The sequence below is a fragment of the Gambusia affinis genome, linkage group LG14 (assembly GCF_019740435.1).
Source record: "Gambusia affinis linkage group LG14, SWU_Gaff_1.0, whole genome shotgun sequence".
In the NCBI taxonomy this organism is placed as follows: domain Eukaryota; kingdom Metazoa; phylum Chordata; class Actinopteri; order Cyprinodontiformes; family Poeciliidae; genus Gambusia; species Gambusia affinis.
In genome coordinates this window covers 1,554,398-1,574,394 of record NC_057881.1, presented here as the reverse complement: position 1 = coordinate 1,574,394, position 19,997 = coordinate 1,554,398, and the positions used below count along the sequence as shown (strand labels likewise).

General features: G+C 38.7%; 2 protein-coding genes and 1 long non-coding RNA gene across 3 annotated transcripts in view; 2 read left to right on the top strand and 1 right to left on the bottom strand.

Annotated features, from left to right (window-relative positions):
• The first annotated feature begins 302 nt into the window (after positions 1-302).
• On the top strand, positions 303-3,368 carry LOC122843785. Its single transcript, XM_044138825.1, has 2 exons — positions 303-476; positions 1,503-3,368. Exon 2 carries the CDS (start codon positions 1,503-1,505, stop codon positions 2,541-2,543), a length of 1,041 nt encoding a protein of 346 aa, XP_043994760.1. The 5' UTR covers positions 303-476; the 3' UTR covers positions 2,544-3,368.
• A 97-nt stretch (positions 3,369-3,465) lies between these two features.
• myo1g (myosin IG) overlaps positions 3,466-19,997 on the top strand; it is a 41,777-nt gene continuing 25,245 nt past the window's right edge. The window contains exons 1-13 of the mRNA XM_044138824.1: positions 3,466-3,595; positions 6,792-6,892; positions 10,413-10,621; positions 12,337-12,430; positions 12,535-12,700; positions 13,746-13,799; positions 13,894-13,989; positions 14,316-14,432; positions 16,110-16,316; positions 16,398-16,543; positions 16,629-16,743; positions 17,830-18,000; positions 18,616-18,686. Coding sequence (XP_043994759.1) covers positions 3,578-3,595; positions 6,792-6,892; positions 10,413-10,621; positions 12,337-12,430; positions 12,535-12,700; positions 13,746-13,799; positions 13,894-13,989; positions 14,316-14,432; positions 16,110-16,316; positions 16,398-16,543; positions 16,629-16,743; positions 17,830-18,000; positions 18,616-18,686 — 1,565 coding nt within the window. The 5' untranslated portion in view covers positions 3,466-3,577. The remainder of the gene's footprint in view (positions 3,596-6,791; positions 6,893-10,412; positions 10,622-12,336; positions 12,431-12,534; positions 12,701-13,745; positions 13,800-13,893; positions 13,990-14,315; positions 14,433-16,109; positions 16,317-16,397; positions 16,544-16,628; positions 16,744-17,829; positions 18,001-18,615; positions 18,687-19,997) is intronic.
• LOC122843786 lies at positions 6,725-8,840 on the bottom strand. The gene is made up of 2 exons (XR_006372774.1): positions 6,996-8,840; positions 6,725-6,927 (listed from the first exon to the last, which is right to left on the bottom strand). It is a non-coding gene; the product is annotated as an uncharacterized LOC122843786 (long non-coding RNA).

Genomic DNA, 19,997 nt, shown 5'->3' with positions numbered 1-19,997 from the left:
TTACGAGCGATTTTCGTCTCTTTAATCCATCCATCCATCCATCCATTTTCTTGCACCCTTCTTCCCTAATGGGGTCGGGAGGGTTGCTGGTTCCTCTCCAGCCGCGTCCCGGGCGAGAGGCGGGGTCACCCTGGACAGGTCGCCAGTCTGTCGCAGGGCATCTTTAATCCATAAAATACATATTTTTAAGACAAATGAATACATTTTATTATTTTTAAGTATTAAGTCTAAACTTTAAAGACATATATGGATCTGAAATAATTAAGTTTATTGTAGGATTTAGTTTATTTTCTCCATGTTTTCTTCGTGGATTTGAGAAGTGAGGTCTGTGAAACCACGTCCGCATTCCAGGCTGCTGGTTTTGGATTTGTGGTCGAACTGGTCTTGTTCGGATATGACGTCAGCAGTTTCGGTTTCGTCCAATTGTCCAGTCGTCCAGCAGTGGAGCAATGAAGTAAAGAGAAGTAAAATTTACAGTAAGTTTCAGCTTCTCCGGATGTTTTTAGCTCTCAGTCTAAATGCTAAAGCTGCTAGCCGTCAGACTGAATTACACAGGAATAAATAATATTTCGGTCTGTTTGTCACGTCTGTGGGAAATATTTGTATGTTTTTATTGTGCCTGTAGATATGCATAACATTTTTAATTCCTATATTTAAGGTTCTTCCTGGTCGGTTTCTGAGTTTTGGTCCAGAAAGAACCAAATACACACACACACACACACACACACACACAGCTGACAGGTAGTTTCACTTTCGTTGACTCGTTCAAACTGAAGGAAACAAAACATGTTGAGATAAAGTATGAGAAAAGTCAAAAACAGAAGCTGAGAGTGAAAAGCAGATTATTCTCTCTGCTTCCGCGGTCACGTGATCGCCTCAGTTTGTTCAGGTGTGTGTTAAATTAAATTAATACGGGGTTCGAGGTGGGACAAAATTCCCAAAGCACATCTTGATCCGACTGTTTTCCCTGCAGTTTTTATCAGTAGATTTACTGAAAAGTGATCAGATTTATCTGATCGCCGCCATTAATCTATAGATTTTGATCTTGGGTGACGAAGCAGGATCAAAGTTTGTTTCTTATCTCTAGGATTACAGCTGGGAGGGAAACACTGAGTTTATTTTCCCAGTTAAACTTTAGATGGTCTTATGGGGCAGTAGCCCAGGGCCACATGTATTTATGGGGTGGATAACCAAAAGAATGATCAATTAATTTTCTGAATAATCAATAGAATAATCAATGAATCATCGGAATAATCAGCATAATTAAGCATCAGGATAGTCAGTCATTACAAAATCACCAATAATCAATAGAATAATCAGTCATCAGGATACTCAATAGCATAATAGTTTTATCATTAGAACAATCAATTAATCATTAAAATAATAAATTAATCAGCAGAATAATCAATGGCACAACCAATTAATCTACTGAATAATCAATCAATCGTCAGGATAATTGATTTCTAAACTATAATTGATTTCTGTTGTGTTTGTTTCTGTAGATGGATTTCCGGGTCGAGGCCACGGTTCTCATCGACCGGTTCCAGGATGAGCAGGAGGTCCGGCAGCTCCTCCAGTCCCACGGCTTTAAGGTGACGGTTCTGGACCGAGGTCGGGTCCGGGTAGCGGGTTGGTTTCATGACCTCGAAACAGTGAAGGCCCATTTGGAGCGGCTGATGGAGGCGACGCCGCGCTCCGCCTCGGACCTGCCGCCCGCTTCCTCCGGAGCGATTTCAAAGCACAGCAGGAAGAACGCAGATCCAGGGTCCATACGGAGACGTTCGGCCTCTCTGGGCCCCAGAACCTCCTCCGGTCCAAAGCACCAGGCGCCGGGTTATCGGACTCCAGGCGAGGTGATCGTGATCGACTCTGATGTCTACATGTACGCCAAGCGGTTCAGGAAACAGCAGCTGGACGACCTCCTGACCCGGCAAGACGTCCGACATGACGTGAAGGCAGAGGAGGAAAGCACCATCATCACCCTGCAGGGTCCAGACTCCGGGTCGGTGTCCGCAGACCTGCAGCTCTTCCTGGACGGCCTGCGCAGAACCCTCCGGACCCAGGAAGTCCTTCTGTCGGACCTCAGCGCCGAAGGAAAACGCCTTCTCGGCAGAATCCCAGAAAACAACAAATTCTTGAATTCAGTTTTGGTGTTTGAGAAGAACGACCGACTCCACCTGGTCGGCCCGTCCAAAGAGAGCTACGACCTGAAGCAGAGCCTTCAGGGGGGCCCAGTCGACCAATCAGGAGCCAGAGGACGGCCGGCCAATCGGATCAGGAGAGAGAGGAGCAGATCGGTGCCAACCAGGAGTCCGAGAAGCCCAGCGGCTGGCGGAGAGTTTTCCTCATGGAGGGGCGGCGGACAGGAAGCGCCAAGAGGACGAAGCCTCTCAGAGTCCCGAGCAAAACATGAAGAAGAAAAACTCAGAAGAAAAGACAATCAGGTTCAGACTGCAGAAGGCCCAAACAGACGCAGCATCATTCAGTCTTTTGGAAAAGCTGTAAGAAATTTGTTTAAGCAAAAGAAAAAGAAGGACAAATAATTTCTACAAATACCTGAATCAGCCTTGCACTGAAATAATCCCAATTCCCATTTCAGGATAAATTATGAGCTTAAATATCCTGGAACCTTTTGCAATGAGATATGAAATGAATGTAGCTGAGATTAAACTGCAGGAATCAAAGTTTGATCCATTTTTAAAATAATTTTAAGGCTGCAACTAACAATTATTTTAGTAATCGAATATTCTGATGATTAATCGGATAAACAAAATGCACAAACTTTTTATCCCTTTTATGAAACTTAAGAAATTCATTAAAAGGTGCTAATATAAAAAAAAAATATTCTTTTTTCAGAACCAGGTGAAGCTAAAATACTTGAGTTCTGAGTGAAAGAAGGTTTTTCATCTTACATGCAAAATTTATATCAATTTTTTGTTCAGTTTGGCTTCATTTCTGCTCTGACTGTTGTTGTTTCAGCAAATGGCCTTTTTTTTAACTCCAGTTAACGATTAATCAGTTGCTAAATTAGTTTACCATAATTTCAATATTTGATTAATTACAATTAATCATGATTAATCACAATTAATCGATTAATCGTTTAATCTTTTCAGCCTTAAATGATTTTTCTAAAATTCATTTGGAATTTCTTGAATCTATTTTGAATCAAAAGCACAAATCCAACATAAAGGAGAGTTTTAACGAAATGAAGGAATTTATTCGTACAAAGTTTGAAGATCTTCACCCTTTCTGTTGTTTTGTAACAGAATATTTGCACTAAAATGGTTTAAAACACTGAAACTGTAAAACACTGAAGGGAAGGAGTCGCTGTGAATGTTTGGATGTTTAATAAAACAGATTTCCTCTGATTGCCTCTGACGTCCTTAATGTTGCTGCAACACCTGAGTGTGACTCGGTGACGCGGACGGAGCGCCAGGCGGGGGAAGCGGGAAGAGGAAGCGACCCAGAGGAAGTTTGAATGGAGGATCTGAAAGGCAGCTGAGGTTACACAACGGCCGCCGTTTCACTGAAAGCCCCGTCTGGTTCCCGAGGAGCGCCGCGAATCACCGGGAACGAGATGGACGCTGCGGAGACGGTAGGTGTCCTTCAATCCGTCAGAACCGTTCCGGTTCGGTTCGTCTGGGTCAGCAGAACTCAGGGCGGTTCAGAAGTCAGACAAACCGAACCGCTCCAGTTCATCTGATTCACAGCAAGTCTGACTAATCGGAGCCAAAAGTTCAACCTGCATCACGCAGAAGAAACGTTTTCATCTTTTTATATTCGTTTTATTACATTTTTACTGTATTTGCAACAATTCAAGGGTCATTTCTGGGTTGCTTATTATTGTCATTAAGGTCTTGCCATATACAGTTATTGTCACTATTGTCTTTCCATATTTCTTCATTCCTTGGTTTCTTTTAGGCTTTTCCATTTTTTTTTATTTTGAAATCTGTTTGTAAGTTTACCTCCATCTGTTTCCTGACTGCGTTCACACGGCGAACGGATCCGACCCAAGTTTTATTTTACGATATCCAACTTTTTCACAGCATCCTGAACGACCCAGTTCTGACCGGGTCCAGCCCAATTTTGAGTTTTAGGTGAACATAAATTGGATATTTGAAGCGTATGAACAGTTTATTGACTTTTCCGTCGTTAAGGAGAGACATTCAGCTGTTAGCTGTGCCTTCTTCTTTAATCCACACATAACCGAATATTTGGGAAAATTTATACATTTATGTGCTCTAGTCTTTTATCCACATCAAAACTTGGTTTAATATCACTAAAAATGATTATTTATAAAAAATAATAATAAAACAAATCTGAGCAAAGTGAAGATTTCAGTGCTTAGTTTTCAGTCACAGGTTATTTTTGGTAAAAAATTTCTTAATTGAAAAAAAGACTGCCGTTTGTAAATATTTCAACCTGCATGTCCTCTTGTGTCCTCCAGAGGGCGCTGCAGTCTAACTTTCCTCCTTTTAAAGTTGTTTCTGACATATTTTAGTTGAGGCTCAGCGATGCATTCCCAGTAGATAAATATTCTCCTCCCAGAATCATGTGAAGTTAAACTGTCAGTTTTTTTGCCTGAATCCGGTTTAATCTGAAGTTATCCTCCTTAAAAGCTCAATCCAGATCTGAGTCACTCGCAGCGTCGCTCCTGTCTGGGCCTGAAGAGATGAGAACGAACTGCAGAGACACGTTGGACCTGCAGAGACTGGAGCTCAGACTCATAATCAGTTCTTCTATGAAGGGATGAACTTCATCCCTCTGAGTCTCTCGATGTTTATCAGGTTTCCTCCGTTGCCAAATAACTGGAGGTTAAGGAGCAGAGAAAAACTGAAACTAAAAATCTTGTTTTATTTTTTTAAGTTTTTTTTTTTTCCAATAAAATCAACTTTAGAAAATCAACATCCACATTTTCACCAACATGATTTGTTTGTAAATCATGTTGGTTTCAAACAGAAACCATCAGGGTCAGAATGAAAAGGCAGCTACAAGCTCTGCAGACCCCACACATGCAGGACATGCCGTGTTCAAAGTTTTATATAATTATATTATTAATACTTCTGATATTCATCCTAACTTTTTGTTGAAAAGTATTAATTAATTATTAAATCTGACTGACCCAAATAAATAAATATTTTTTATAAATTTAAGTTTGGGGAAAAAAATCTATCTAAACAAAGAAAAGAAGCTGACTGAGTCAAGTCATACAAATTAAAGATGATTCAAACAAATGCTTAAAATTTGTAGAAAGTGATGGAAAAGTTCACTTACCGTATTTTCCGGACTATAGAGCGCACCACACTACAAGCCGCACCTACAATTTTTTAGAAAAAAAAAAAAAAACAACTGGAAACGTACATATATAAGCCGCACCGGGCTGTAAGCCGCTGGTATCTCCGCCTCTCGGTTTTCCCAGCAGAGGGCAGCATCTAATAAATCTCGTAGATTTATTAAGTCTCAGTCCTCCGTCTGCAACGCCGAACCACGCCAAGTTTAGTGCAGCGGCTCTATTTCCCTCCTGTTCTGCCGGATCGATAACCCTCAACTTAAAAGCTGCATCATGGGAGTTTGAAGAAATTTCTCCGTCGTGCCTGCTGCTAGCATTGTGCTTGTTCTAAATAAAAATGAGCACTTTCTTCTTTGAATTCCAATTTTGACTTCCAATGATTCACTTCCTGCTAAAGAGCTCCCCCTGGTGGCTGAAGAAAATCCACAGAAAAGCCGCACCGGGCTACAAGCGTAAGTAGCGACTTATAGTCCAAAATATACTGTATTTTATTTTATTATTTTATAATAACTTTGGTATTGAGTTAAAACAGAAACGTTTCTAATGGTTTAATGTGAGAATAAATGCTGACGGGTCTGAATTTGTCGTGGTTTGACTCGAACTCTGACCCGCCAGTTCTTGTAAAGGATGAACCCGCCTAAATTAACGTTTCCTTTCTGGTCACTAGAAACCCTATCTGTGGCATCAGAACCCGCCCAGCTCGGTTCTGCTCTGACTCAACACTTCTGGAGCAAAAATTCAACATATTTATACTCAAAAGTAAAAAGTAGCCTTTCAAGAAAACTCTCTAAGAATAAAACAATATTTGATAAAAAGTGGACAGTAGCTGATCAAAATAAAAATCTCACAGTAAAAGCTAAGAGGAAATGTTCATATTTAATGGATGAAAATGATAATTATTCATATAAGTAACAAGAAAAACATTAAAATGTTTCCAAATCGATTTCCTTCCATATAAAACTTTGACAAAAGCTGCAGGTGTGTGTCTGTGTTTGGTGAATTTTTGGTTAAAACATGTTTGGTTTCCAGTCAGTGGGTAGAAAATTCAGAAATTTTACACAAGTAAGAGTAGAGATACTTTATGATAAAAAGTAAAAATACTCCTCAAAGTACATTTGTTGAGAAGGTAAATGTAAGTAGTGTTCGCTGGGTGTAACCTCTGGTTTCTCTGGATGAAACTAGTCGGTTTGAGTTTGTGGATGTTTGAGAGAAGGTTTGGCAGGAAGCGAGCCGGAGGAGGATGCAGAAGTTGAGGCCGTTTATAGACAGACTGCAGCTCTCGCTGCGCTGCTGCCTGACAGAGTGACGTGTTTCAGCCTGCAGGCCGCAGCCGCGCAGCGTTGAGAAAGTCTGGCGCCACGCCTACAGCCACATGCTCTACCGGGACCCAGAAGGGAAACTCACTTCTCTTTCTGCTTCCTGGAAGCCGCTGTCTTGGCCTCTCCCTGAGTCTCCCCTCTCTGTGTGTGTTTGTTTGTTCTGGTGTGTTTGAGGAGCTCAGGCGGGGATGGCGGAGCTGGAGGGGCTGGAGTTTGGGAAGTCGGACTTCGTGCTGCTGGATGAGGTGACGATGGAGCAGTTCATGGAGAACCTGAAGCTGAGGTGAGGACGTCAGATGTCAAAGGTGACGCCTGGCTCTGAAATTAAAATCCATTTTCTATTTTTAAGGTAAATTGGTTGAAATGGTCAAACCTGCTGGTCATACCGACACAGCTGGATGCCTGAGAGTCATTTCTGGGTTTTCTCAGAGTTTGAGTGACGTCTGCTTCTTGTTTCCCGCTCCGTTTGTTAATCTTCATCTCTCAGCTGAAGCCTCTGAATGGATATTTTTAGCCCCGATATTCTGTCTGGCCTTTGTGTTTTTTATCGGGTTAAAATCTCATTTTCTGCTGTTTTTGAACTGCAGGCATGCAGCCTCACTGTTTGAATGTTTTGTTTTGAACTGTCATTTGGTTTCCAGGTAACCAAAGGATAGCTATAACCAAATGTTCATAGCATTGAACACGCTATGAAATTAGATTTTGATGAAAATGTTCACTTATTTTGTTTTAATTCAGATTTTTCCTAATTAATAACATCCAGTTATACCTACATTCTAAATAATAATGTAAAGCAGATATTCTAGACCAAATGAAGAAGATGTTATTTATCTGTAAAATGATTTGCGCTAAAATGTGAAAAAGCATCAACCAGGGATGCTTGTAGGTCAAAGAGGCCGCACAAAATCTGTGAGAGGGCCACAAATGGCCCCCGGGCCTCAGAGTGGGCACCCCTCTGTGGGAATAGTGCCACTCATGGAGGCAGCAGATTTTTATCCATCATGTTTTTTGGTTAAACTCTTTGGCTTGATGGATTTTTGCTCCTATTTTCAACCAGTTGCTGTGATGCGTAACCATGGCAACAAGATATTGCTGATTAGCATCTCAAAAACTCGAATAGCGGCTGAACTACGACTTTGAGGAGTTGAAAATGAGGCTCAGTGGATGCAGACAGGAAGTTGAGAGCTTCTCTTCCATCAGTCACAACAGGAAACAGGAAATCTGGAATGAACTTCAAAATGGATGAACTTCAAAAATTCACCCAGACAGTTTTACCTGCATTACATCAGCCAAAGGAACTGCAGGATCTTATCCTCTACTCTAACATCTCTGCCTGACTTTTTAACCAAACAGCCAGATGGATTTACAGAAGTGTGGCAATAGCAAAAGGCAAACAATGTGGATTAGCAGAGCTAGCTAACAGCTGCTGTCGACATCCAGGACATGTTGCTGCTGGACTTCGTCTCCGCTGCCCTCATGCTGAGCTGCTAGCATGACCTGATGGTCATTTGACTTTTATACAGCAACTGTCTTCAGTCAGATGCTTCTTTAGAACCGCTGCAAGACTGACCGCTACTGGAATCCTTCCTTTAACTCAGCAGTACCCATTCTGCCGGGTTCTGCCGGGTTCTGTTGGGTAGTTCTGGTCAGGATGAGCAGCAAAATGAACAAACTGGGAAATCCAACCAGGATTTTCCAGTGTTTTCTGTTCATGATGTCTTTTCCTCTCCTCACTTCGTTTTCCTGACTTCCAGTTTTACTTTGTGTTTGAATTTGGGGGATTTTGGTTCTTTTGTCATTATATTTTTCCAGATTTCTTTCATTTTCAGAATGATTTTGGTTCTCATTTCTGCTTTGGTCGGTCCTCCGGGCGTTCTTCCTTCCTCTGGGTTATTCCCTGTTTGTTGATCTGTGAAGTTTGATGTTTAATTCAAATCTAGCTTTACGGCTGTTATTTAACACTTTGTACCGTCACTTTGCCCTGTTATCTCCACCCCTTACATGTTATTTACTGTCCTGTTGGTCATTTATAAGACAGACCGACATAAATTTGTGTTTATTTTCCAAGTAAAAGAATAATAACACATAGTTTTAAAACATAGTTTTCAGCGTGTTTTGCAAATTAAAATCATTATTTTTCATTATCCTTTTCTCTTATTCCCCTAAATAAAGTTCAACCAACACTGCAAAAACTCAAAATCTTACCAAATATTTTTATATTCAAAATAAGACTAAACTAACTTACATGTCGTTTTTCAGCAACATTTAGGATCTTATTTTTAAGTAAATAATTTCTTAATATTTATAAAATGTATTTGCTCCATTGGCAGATTATTTCACCTTCTATTCTGCAAAATAATCTGCCAATGGAGAATAATTCTAATTCTTCATCAACATTAAGGAATTATTGTCTAAAATAAATTATTTTTATCCTGCTGAAAAGTTCCTTCTAGGTTAGCTTTATTTTATTTCAAGTGTAACAAGATATTAGAAAATAGACATAAACACTTGGTGAGATTTGGTGTTTTTGCAGTGAATTACCTTCATAGCTCATCAGATTACTGTTACCTACTTTAATTGTGTGTTAGAACGGCCTAGTCAAAGTTCACCCCTAAATCTGTTGGGAATCTTGGGCAATTTGTGGAAAATCTGTTTAAAAAAATAATTTTTCAACTTAAAAATATATCAGCAAAAATATATTAGAGGCAATTTAAAGCAAGTGTTTAATAAGAAAACCAAAAACTGTTATTATGTTTATTTAAAAACATCGCAGCATAACAGATAACCCTAAAATATCACAGTTTGGTTTGTCAAAACACTCATCACTTCTTTGTTTAAACTTTATATCTCGGCATGAAAACACGATGATCTATTTTCGTCATCAGTTCACTTGAACAATGTTCTGGAAGCGTTAAAAATCAGAGATTCATCACTACAGCCTGCAGAGTTAGCAGAGCAGCAGAGAAGTCAGATGTTGTGTCATTAAGTAATTTGTTCGTAGTTTGTTCCTCTCAGCTCAACAAACCCACAGCGAACTGTGACTCATTCCACACTGCGGCTTTCATTTCCTGTCACTGGTGTACAAATACTTGTGTCACTTCCTGTCATCTTTGCATGACATCAAGGTGTGTGATGTTGTCTGAACTGGTCCTGGTGGGCGGTGGGACCGAAGTCATGGAGAAAATGAATGTTTGGTTAGAAGGAGGAGAGGATTACAGATTAACATGTTTTTTCTGACTGTCTGAAGTTAAATCAGACCAAACCATTCTTGATTTTTGGTTAAAATGACCAAAAATTATTTGTGTTTCTTAATTTGCACAATAATTAGTCATACATTTATTTATTAAAGCTGCAGTGTGTAACCTTTATAAAAACAATATATTTTTTTACATATTTGTTGAAACTGTCAGCATGTTGTGAAAGTTTATCAGACAAATAACCCTGGAAAAAACCAGGGAATCAGCCTTCCCCAAGTCACAACCAACCAGAGCCAGGAGGCGGGGCTTAGTGCTGTCAATCAAATTTTTACTCAGGTAAGAGTAAAGATACTTCATAATAAAATTACTGAAGTAAAAGTAAAATGTACAGCGTAGTAAAAATACTCCTAAAAGTAAACTGCTTCGAAAAAGTTACTCAACTAAATGTAACTATTTACTACCCAACTCTGATGATTATCTCAATCATCAGCCCTAGTTGTTTGCCCGTTAGCCTATCAGGAGGTTCCGAAGCCATGACGTAATCAGCTGGGTGTTCTGCCGCCGGTTAAAGAGACAGTAACCCTGTTTTGGTCTGCGGCGGCTCAGGTTCGAGAAGGGCCGGATCTACACCTACATCGGGGAAGTGGTCGTGTCCGTCAACCCCTACAGAGAGATGGAAATCTACGGCAAAGACGCCATCGACGCGTACCGCGGCCGGGAGCTGTACGAAAACCCGCCGCACCTGTACGCCGTGTCCGACGCCGCTTACAAGGCCATGAAGAGGCGGGCCAAAGACACCTGCATCGTCATCTCAGGTATTCCTGCAAACCGGCTGCACAAACCTCAACGTTTCCAAACCCGAAAAAAATCAATTAATGTCATAGTTTAACATTTTGATATAGAAAACTAGAGCTGGGAATTTATCTTAGCTTTTTATGGTGTTTATTTATTTTAACTTTAATTTCACCTAAAAATGATCTAATCTAAGGTAATCAGTAAAAGATTAAGGCAAAGTTAACGTTTCAAAATTGAATTTCTTTTTACCATATATATGTATAAAACCCACATATATCACATATATATATATGTGGGTTGAAATCACCAATTTGAAAACAATTAGAGGCCACATTTTTCCATTTAAAAACTGATTATTTTCATAGATCAAAGTAGAAAAGAACAATTTATTGTAGGTTCTTTAATAGGAGGAAGGAGGTCAGGTTTCTGGTTTCAGGCTCAGCAACAAAAAAATGAGGCATTTCTCTTAAAATCCTTTCCATCTTTAGTTCAATGACTGGGTGTCCAAGTCTGTTGAGTTAAAAGTTGCTGGATGTTTGCAACCATATTCAACATGATATTAAAATAAAAGTAAAAAATGTGGCTAGTAAAGAAAATATTCTCTGTGTTTTAATGAACATTTTCCTTCTGGGAAAATCTCATCTCAAAATGTATGGAAAGTTTGATCTGCACCAAATCCATCTGCCTCATTTTGATTTTACATCTAATTATTCCACGGGCCACAAATGGCCCCCGAACCACATTTTGAGATCCCCTGATTTAAGTTAAATGAGAGTTTGCATAAAATAGATTTTATTTCTCTGAGCTTTTATTGACAGTAAATATATTTTCTGAGTGATTTCACCAACATTAAAGCTGCGATCCTTAGTAACAATAATTAGAAGACTATTAATAAAAATGTAATTTATGGTGAATTAAATTAAACAGGGCCGGTAAAAGCTTTTCTGGGGCTCTGGGCCCCCATGCCGACATGTTACACCAGGTGCTTCATCGTTTCAGGCTTCACTGTGTTTGTAAACACTGAGTATTATCATCATAATTCATAACTGACCTGCATCCTTCCCTTCTTGCTGTAATTCATTTTAAACGTGACGGAGTAGTGGACTCAAGGAACTGAATCATGCAGGTTTCTGCAGGTTGACGACTGATTTCTGTTTTTAAAACACATCCGCTGTCAGTTTTAAAATGTCTATAAATATTTAGCTGAGAAACACAGAGGTATAATAAAGGTCTCCTTTCTAACACGTCAGTGCAGAGTTTGATGTATTTTCTGCAGTGAAATGAAACTTCATTTTCACACGTGGACAATAATATTAGAGATCATCAAGGAATTAGATGATTTTCAAGTGTTTTTATGAAAAACTGAAGGGAACAACTTGTAAGAAAAACATGATGGTTCATTTTTCAGTCATATTTTCATTCATTTGTACATGCTGCTGTTTCAAACCAAATATTTAGAGAGCGAACTAAATACTTAGTTTGAGATTTAATAATTACCTTTCTAGACAACTAAATAACTTGTTAAAAACTATTTATCTAATTTATAACTGTAAACCTTAGTGAACATACACATTTAAAAAGATTACCCCATTTTTCTCTTGTGACAGACTAAATGACCAAAGTTTTATTGTGCTGTTAAATAACTGAAGTTTTCTGAAGCTGTTTTTATTTTATTAAAGGAAATTCAGATTTCTGCTCCTTGAGTCACAGAGTGGCTGTGAACGATGTGTTTTAGGTGAGAGCGGTGCAGGAAAAACAGAAGCCAGTAAATACATCATGCAGTACATCGCAGCCATCACAAACCCCGGCCAGAGGGCAGAGGTCGAGAGGTCAGCCTGACAACGAAACCTGCAGCATTTATCACCTGTTATTTTCATCACTTAAGGCTGAATTTCTGATTTTCCTGAATGCCTCCTGCTCTGTGGCGGCTCAGCGTGAAGAACGTTCTGCTGAAGTCCAACTGCGTTCTGGAGGCCTTCGGGAACGCCAAGACGAACCGCAACGACAACTCCAGCCGCTTCGGGAAGTACATGGACATCAACTTTAACTTCAACGGCGACCCGACCGGAGGACACATCAACAACTACCTGCTGGAGAAGGTAGTTAGGTTGGAAACTTAAAATCTCTTCCAGCTCCAGGGGGAAACTGTTAGAATTTAAAGTTTATTGATTTTGGAGAATCTGTTCTTGTGTAATTACTGTTATATTACTTGAAAATAGTCTCAAAACAACATTATTACCATTTATTGGATAAAGGTGCATAATTTTGCCAAAATGATTGAGTCGTTCCAGTACGTTTTCTCCACCTTGTTCATGATATTCTAATGTTTTATCTGTACTTGTGTAGTTTTGAAGAAGTGATGATGTTTATTAACGGGAACAGCCGTTAATAAAGGTGTGAGTGTCGTATTCAGGCTGATGCTGGGTGTTAATTAATGACGGTAAAAACAGAAGCTGCTGCAGCTGAAGGACAGGAAACCTTCTGGCTGAGAGCAGCTGCGAATGTTGCTGTTTGATGGCGAGGAAGCAGAAATAAAAGCTGTCATCTCACCAGAACCAGGAGGTTCAGCTTCAGGGATCAGCAGGGAATTATTTCCTGCTACATAATTTACAGTCAGTCCTGAAAATCAGAACTTAGATTTTATTTTTCAGGAAACAATTTTGATTTTGTAAACTTTAAAATTAGTTATTTACTTTTCAGAAAGCTGCTTCGACTGTTTGGAGTCTTTCCTTCTTTGCTTAAAGATGCAATTGACTCTAATATTTATTGTCTTTAAATAATTTTTGTTACTTTAATAAAATATGAAAAATATAAAAGTCTTCTTCTATGATGTAATAAACATGCAGAAATTATGATTTTTAAAAGCAAAACCTATACATGAGAGTCATGATGAGTTTCCTGAACCATAAATATATTGTTATTATATATCTTAATATATAATATAAAATATGTATGTTGTATTTAAGGCTTACATGAAAGTTCAAAACACTCCTAATATTTGGTTAAACTTCACTTTTTAGTTACTAGCTGGTTTCATTGCAGTTAACCAGCATGGTGGTGGCAGCATCATGAGGCTTTTTCTGCCGTTTGTGCTGGTAAACTGGAAAAACTGAATGGCGGCCATCTTTGTTTTCCTGTTTCCAGTCCAGGGTGGTGCAGCAGCAGGAGGGGGAGAGGAACTTCCACTCTTTCTACCAGGTAAACGTTGTGATTTAAATTCCTCTGACTGAACTGAGATTTTTTCCTGCAACGTTTTGGATCACAGCAGAAAAATGAATCTGTGTTTCTGCAGCTGCTGCGCGGAGGCTGCGAGGAAACCCTGGAGTCGCTTCACCTGGAGAATGACGCTGCACTTTACACCTACACCAGAGAGGGCGCTGCAACTGCTGTGAGTTCATCTGATGACAGGAAACTATGGGACGCCGTTTGTAAAATTACACAGTGGAAACGTAACAGCAAGCTAAATATCTAGCTTTAAGCTAAATATTTAGCTCTGACCTAGCTGGGTTTTGCTAGTTAGTTAGCGCTGAATAGTTTGCTTGCTAACTAAATATTTAGTTTGACACTGGCATTTATTAATTACTATAAAAAATGAACCCTAGTTTTTCTCTTATGAGGCTATATAACTCAAATTATTGCTGTTAATTTACTAAACACCCCTCAAAGATCATCTCAGGGACCTTTTTGACCTTTGACCTTTGTTTTCTGTTACAGACGTCCAACAACGATCGCACGAGCCACAAAGCGGTGATGAGCGCCTTGGCAGTGATCGGCTTCTCTAAAGAAGAGATTACTTCCATCTACCAGATCCTCGCTGCCATTTTACTTTTGGTTTGTGAAAATACAAAAGTGTTTTTTTTTTTATTGTGCTTTTTGTTTAATTTATTGGGTAATATTGTTTTTTTCTATTTAAGAAATGAAAATCACAGAAACAGAGATGGTAAATGTTATTTTACAGGATTGAAATGGTTATTGAACAGTTCAGGAAGTGATTCTTTGGCACAGACCTTTCACTCATCGTTTCAGTTTTATAATTATTGAGTTTTGCTAACTCTGTTGCTAATTTAAACTAATTAACCACAGTAGAACTCTGGTCAGAAAGCAAACAGTTTAAAATCAGTATCTGTTATTGATACAGAATAAACATTGTTTGCTGCCACACAGCATGGGTGGAGAAACTAGAGGAAATAGAACTGCTTCAAAATAAGAGCGTGAATTTTAACTACAAAATTGTTTGGTAGAATTTGATTACATATAGTTTATTATTATTATTATTATTATTATTATTATTATTATTATTATTATTATTATTATTATTATTATTATTATTATTATTATTATTATTATTATTATTAGTAGTAGTAGTAGTAGTAGTAGTAGTAGTAGTAGTAGTAGTAGTAGTTCGAGACAGTACAGTCACGACCACACTCGTTACCAGCAGGTGGCGGTAATGCACACCTTAAGTTTCTTGCCAACCGCTAAAAAGAAAATTAAAAAAAGAACAGCAGAAGAAGAAAGTAACTACTGGAAGAATTAACAGTAGAAAAGCAAAACTTTAACAAAGATGTCCAACTTCATTCAACTGAACGTTTACAAACCAGGCAAGTTAATAAGCGCGTTGGAATTTATCCGGAAAGATGAATTTAGTGGAAGCTAAGTGTGCTAAACGTTAGCATAGTTAGTAAAAACCTGTTAGCACATCCGAGTGCTACTGCGCTAATCAACCATGTTGAGCGTTTGAACCGAGTGTTTTTAGAGGGAGTCTGAAGTATTTGTGGGTTTTAGATATTTGTTGTAGTAACTAGTTACATTTACTTGAGTAACTTATTTGAAAAACGTACTTTTAGGAGTATTTTTAATACGTTTTACTTTAGTAAGAATTCTGTATTCTCTACCCACTAAATGAAAAACAAAGATGTTTTAACCCAAAGTTCACCAGACAGACATCCCTGCAGTTTTTGTTAAAATTTTATACTTTTCTTATATTGGAAAAAAAAAACTGATTTGGAAAATGTTTCTTTTGCCTGATTTTGTTATTTTCTGTTACTTATATGAATTTTTGTCATTTTCGTCCCTAAAACATTAAATTTCTTCACTTAACTTTATATTTTGATTGATCTAATCATGTAATTTTTAAATATTAAATGATTGATAATTTGATCAGATACTCGGTTACTGATCAAATTACCCAGGTAGACTTTTTAAAAAAATTTTTTTTTACCAAATACTTTATTAGTCTTACTTTTGTAATTTATTGGATGGCTACTTTTTATTTTTACTTGATATATTGAAATATTTCTACTCTTACTTGAGTATAATGTTTGGGTTCTCTGTCGTCCTCTGGTGGTTGCCAACATGTGGGCTGTTGAATTTTAGTAAACAAAAGAGTATAAATTGTGGTTCCTGGGTTCAGTTTAATCTTTTTACACACTTGTTTCTGTATTTTCCTGTTGCTTCCTGTATTTTTCTCCAGAATCATAATGTTCCTGTTTCCGTTCCTGTTTTCAGGGTAACGTGGAGTTTGGGAGCGAAGGCGAAAGCGTTCAGATCCTGGGTCAGGATACGGTGAACCACATCTCAGAGCTGACCGCCACAGATCCCGACTCCGTTGCCAAGGGCCTGCTTTTCCGAACCGTGGCAACCGGCGGCGGCGAGGTCATCGAGAAAGGTCACACGGAGAAGGACGCTTGTTTTGGCCGGGACGCTTTCGCCAAGGTGAAGCTGACACCATAGGAAAGGAGAGGAAGAAATGCTGCAGGTGATAACATTGAGATCGACTTCATTTTGATTCTTCAGGCGCTTTACGAAAGGCTTTTCGGCTGGATCGTGAGCCGCATCAACAGCATCATCGAGGTGAAAAACTACAACCCAGTGCTTCATGGGAAAAACACAGTGATCGGTGTGCTGGACATCTACGGCTTTGAGATCTTTGACAACAACAGGTTTGTGTCCGTGGTGGTTTTTTAAAACTCAGAAACGGTTCGTTTCGTGTTTTCTTACGCTGTAGTTCCTGTGTTGTTTGACCAGCTTCGAGCAGTTCTGCATCAACTACTGCAACGAGAAGCTGCAGCAGCTTTTCATCGAGCTCATCCTCCAGCAGGAACAGGAGGAATACCAGAGAGAAGGAATCACCTGGCAGCATGTGAGGAAAACACACACACACACACACACACACATCGAGGCTTTAACGTCATAAAACACACACACCGACTGACAGGTAGCTTTTCAACCACATTTAGAAACTTGATTTAAGTAAATAATTTCTTAATATTGATGAAAAACAGCTAGTTCCACTGAAAATATCTCATAATAAATAAGATAATTTACCAATGCTACTAGTATTTCTTTATCAATATCAACAAATTACTGACTTGTACTGAATGCTTTTATCTAGCAGAAAAGTTTCTTCTTGGTTAGTTTTTTTTTTTTCAAGTATAACACAATATTTGAATGAAAAAGTAGATAAAAATACTTTTATGGTTTTGCAGTGCAAAGACAAAATATCTGTTTGTTCCTGTTTTACTGGAAACCTCAGGCGTGTCCAAAACTTTTTGCAGTTTGGGCTTAAAAATGGCCACAGAATGTTAATTATTCAAAATAATAATGATAAAATTGTAAAACCTGTTATTTTTATTTTTCATGTTTTCTTGCTCAACAATTACAGAAGAGTTTTAATGCAGGTGAAAATCTCATTATAGTTAGAGAATTTAAAACATGAAACAAAACATGTTAATAAAGAAAGAAAGTTCCTGGTTTTAATGAAACTTAAAGCTTCAGATTGAAAAGCCATAAAGAAACTCGCAGAGTCATCGTTTCTTCTAAACATAAAAAAATCCCAGCAGATTTTTCTGTTTTACTGTTTCAACCTTTTTTATTTAAAAAAGAAGATTTAAGTTTTAATGAGACAGAAATCTCATTAAACTGAGAATGAATTAATGAATGAGAACATGAGTTAATGAATGAGAACATGAATTAATGAATGAGAACATGAATTAATGAATGAGAACATGAGTTAATGAATGAGAACATGAGTTAATGAATGAGAACATGAATTAATGAATGAGAACATGAATTAATGTTTTCTGAAATCGCCTCTCAGCTCGTTAAAGTTGCCTGTCAGTTTTTTGTTGATTTTAACATCAGAAACGAGAATCAAACTGCAGATGAATAAAACATGTTCACAGCAACTCACACTAATCCTCCGTCTTTGTTTTTATTCCATTTCCAGATCGATTACTTCAACAACCAGATCATCGTCGACCTGGTGGAGCAGCAGCACAAAGGGATCCTGTCCATCCTGGACGAAGCTTGTCTCACCGTGGGAAAAGTGACGGACACGGTCTGCCTGGACAGCATGGACACCAAGCTGGTTCAGCATCCTCACTACACGTCCCGCAAGGTGGGGCTGTTTCCTGCTCAGCTGCCTCACGGCCAGAAAACCGTCACAGTTCAAGTCAGAGTTTTTAAAGACATTCTGGACGTTTGAAAAAAACAAAACACTGTTTGAAGGAAACAGATGTGACCTTATCAGCTTGAGTCAACAGGAAGTGATGTAGAAACGTCCTCTGACTGACAGGAACTCTGAGGAACAATCCTGCTGCTAAAGCGGATTAGCTAAGATGCTACCTTATATTTAAATGGTGCACATTATCAGCTGAAATGTGAGGCATAATGAAAGGACTAAAGCAAATTTTATGACTTTAATTGTGTAATAAATATATTTAGTTCTTAATATGTGGTAAATAAAACACAGCATTCATGGCAGACTGCTTAAATTAGAGTTATTAAGTGACAGCTGTATTATAATGCTGGTTAATTTGGAATAGATGAAAACAGATGAGTTGCAGTTGAGGGTTCAGCCAGCAGAGGGCGGTAGCGCCTTTCTCATATTCTCCCTATGAGAGCATGGAAACAAGTGAAACTGTCTGGGATGTGGAAATGTCTCCATGAATCAGGATGAAGTGAAACAGGAATTAAATTTTACCTTCTCCTGTTTTCTTCTTTTGATTTCCAGCTCAGCCCCACAGATAAAACCATGGACTTCAAGAAACATTTCCGCATCCGCCACTACGCTGGAGACGTCACGTGAGTCGCTCGCATCGCCACTCCAGATGAAAACAGGACGGGCTTCAGGGGGCCGAACACCGAGTCCCATTACAGGGGACATACTACGCAAAACTCACATTTTCCAAGTTTTATTCTTCCATTTGGGTCTCGACTGTTTCTACAGAGAATCCAGGCGCTGAAAGAACATTTGTGGGCAATAGGTTCATGACGTTTGGTGTCTGGAAAATGAGCCGTTTCAAAAACCTCCCACTAAGTCACATTTCACTGGAACTGCGGCGTTATCCAGTTTTTTTGTGTTGGAGTTCTCGTAAAATTACAACTTTATTCTCCTAATATTAGAACTTTATTCCCATAATTAAAATGTAAAACTTAGCCCGACCCTGGTACTTTGTCCCGAATTCAGAGTCCAAATAAATAAAACAAGATGGCCGCCCTGAGCGCTCTGATGTCGCTCTGATGTCACTCTGAAGTGCGGAAGCCTTTGGTGAAAAAACATCCAGATTTTTCCAAAAATTCAATAAAAAAATGGATTAATGTGATTTATCGCTCAGATTTATGAGCAACAATGTTGCAACAACTTTCATCAAGTCAGCTGAATATTTTCCTGATGTTTTGTTGCCCTAATTTAAAGTGAAATACTGTGAGGTGTTGGGAATGTCTAAACACAATATTTAATCGATGTGTCAGCTGCTCTAATTGAAAATGTTAAATTAATCACTAACATGTAACCTTCTGCTAATGTCTGAACAATAAGCTGCGTTCTCTTTGTAGTCGGAGTTTAGAAACTCCACAGGAGCGAATTATGTTTACAGACTGGATATGAAAGTTGCTTGTATATATTTTATGATTCAGGGTTTGAAACTGCTTGTTCTTCATCGCTGCTCCTCTTCCTCCTGGCCTGCAGTCACCCTGCATGGCTTTGCTTTCTGAAGAGCTCACGTGTACTGCCCTAAATCGAGCAAGGGGAAGGACATTAATATGTCAAGGGAGCACGAGGAAGAGGAGGAGGAAGAGGAGGGATGGGGCTGATAAGACAGTTTAGTCTGAGAGGCAGCAGCAGTAATCACCGCTCGCAGTCTGGGGGGGGTTCTTTAAATCTGGGAAATCCAAATAAGTCCCAGAAACAGATGCTGCTTTGTTCATGTTTACCACAAGACGCCGATCATCTGCTGATCTGAAAACGTAAAAGTAGCTAAATAAGATAAAACTAAATTATTACAAAAGGCTGAACTGAACATCCCAGATATTTATTAAAATTTATTTTATGATTCATCGATAAAAATGTTCCAAAGTCTGAAGCTTATTTTTTTCTTCATTTGCTGTTTTTCA

Excerpts from the sequence above, each read along its gene's own strand:
- LOC122843785 (XM_044138825.1), top strand. The coding sequence starts at position 1,503 with ATGGATTTCCGGGTCGAGGCCACGGTTCTCATCGACCGGTTCCAGGAT.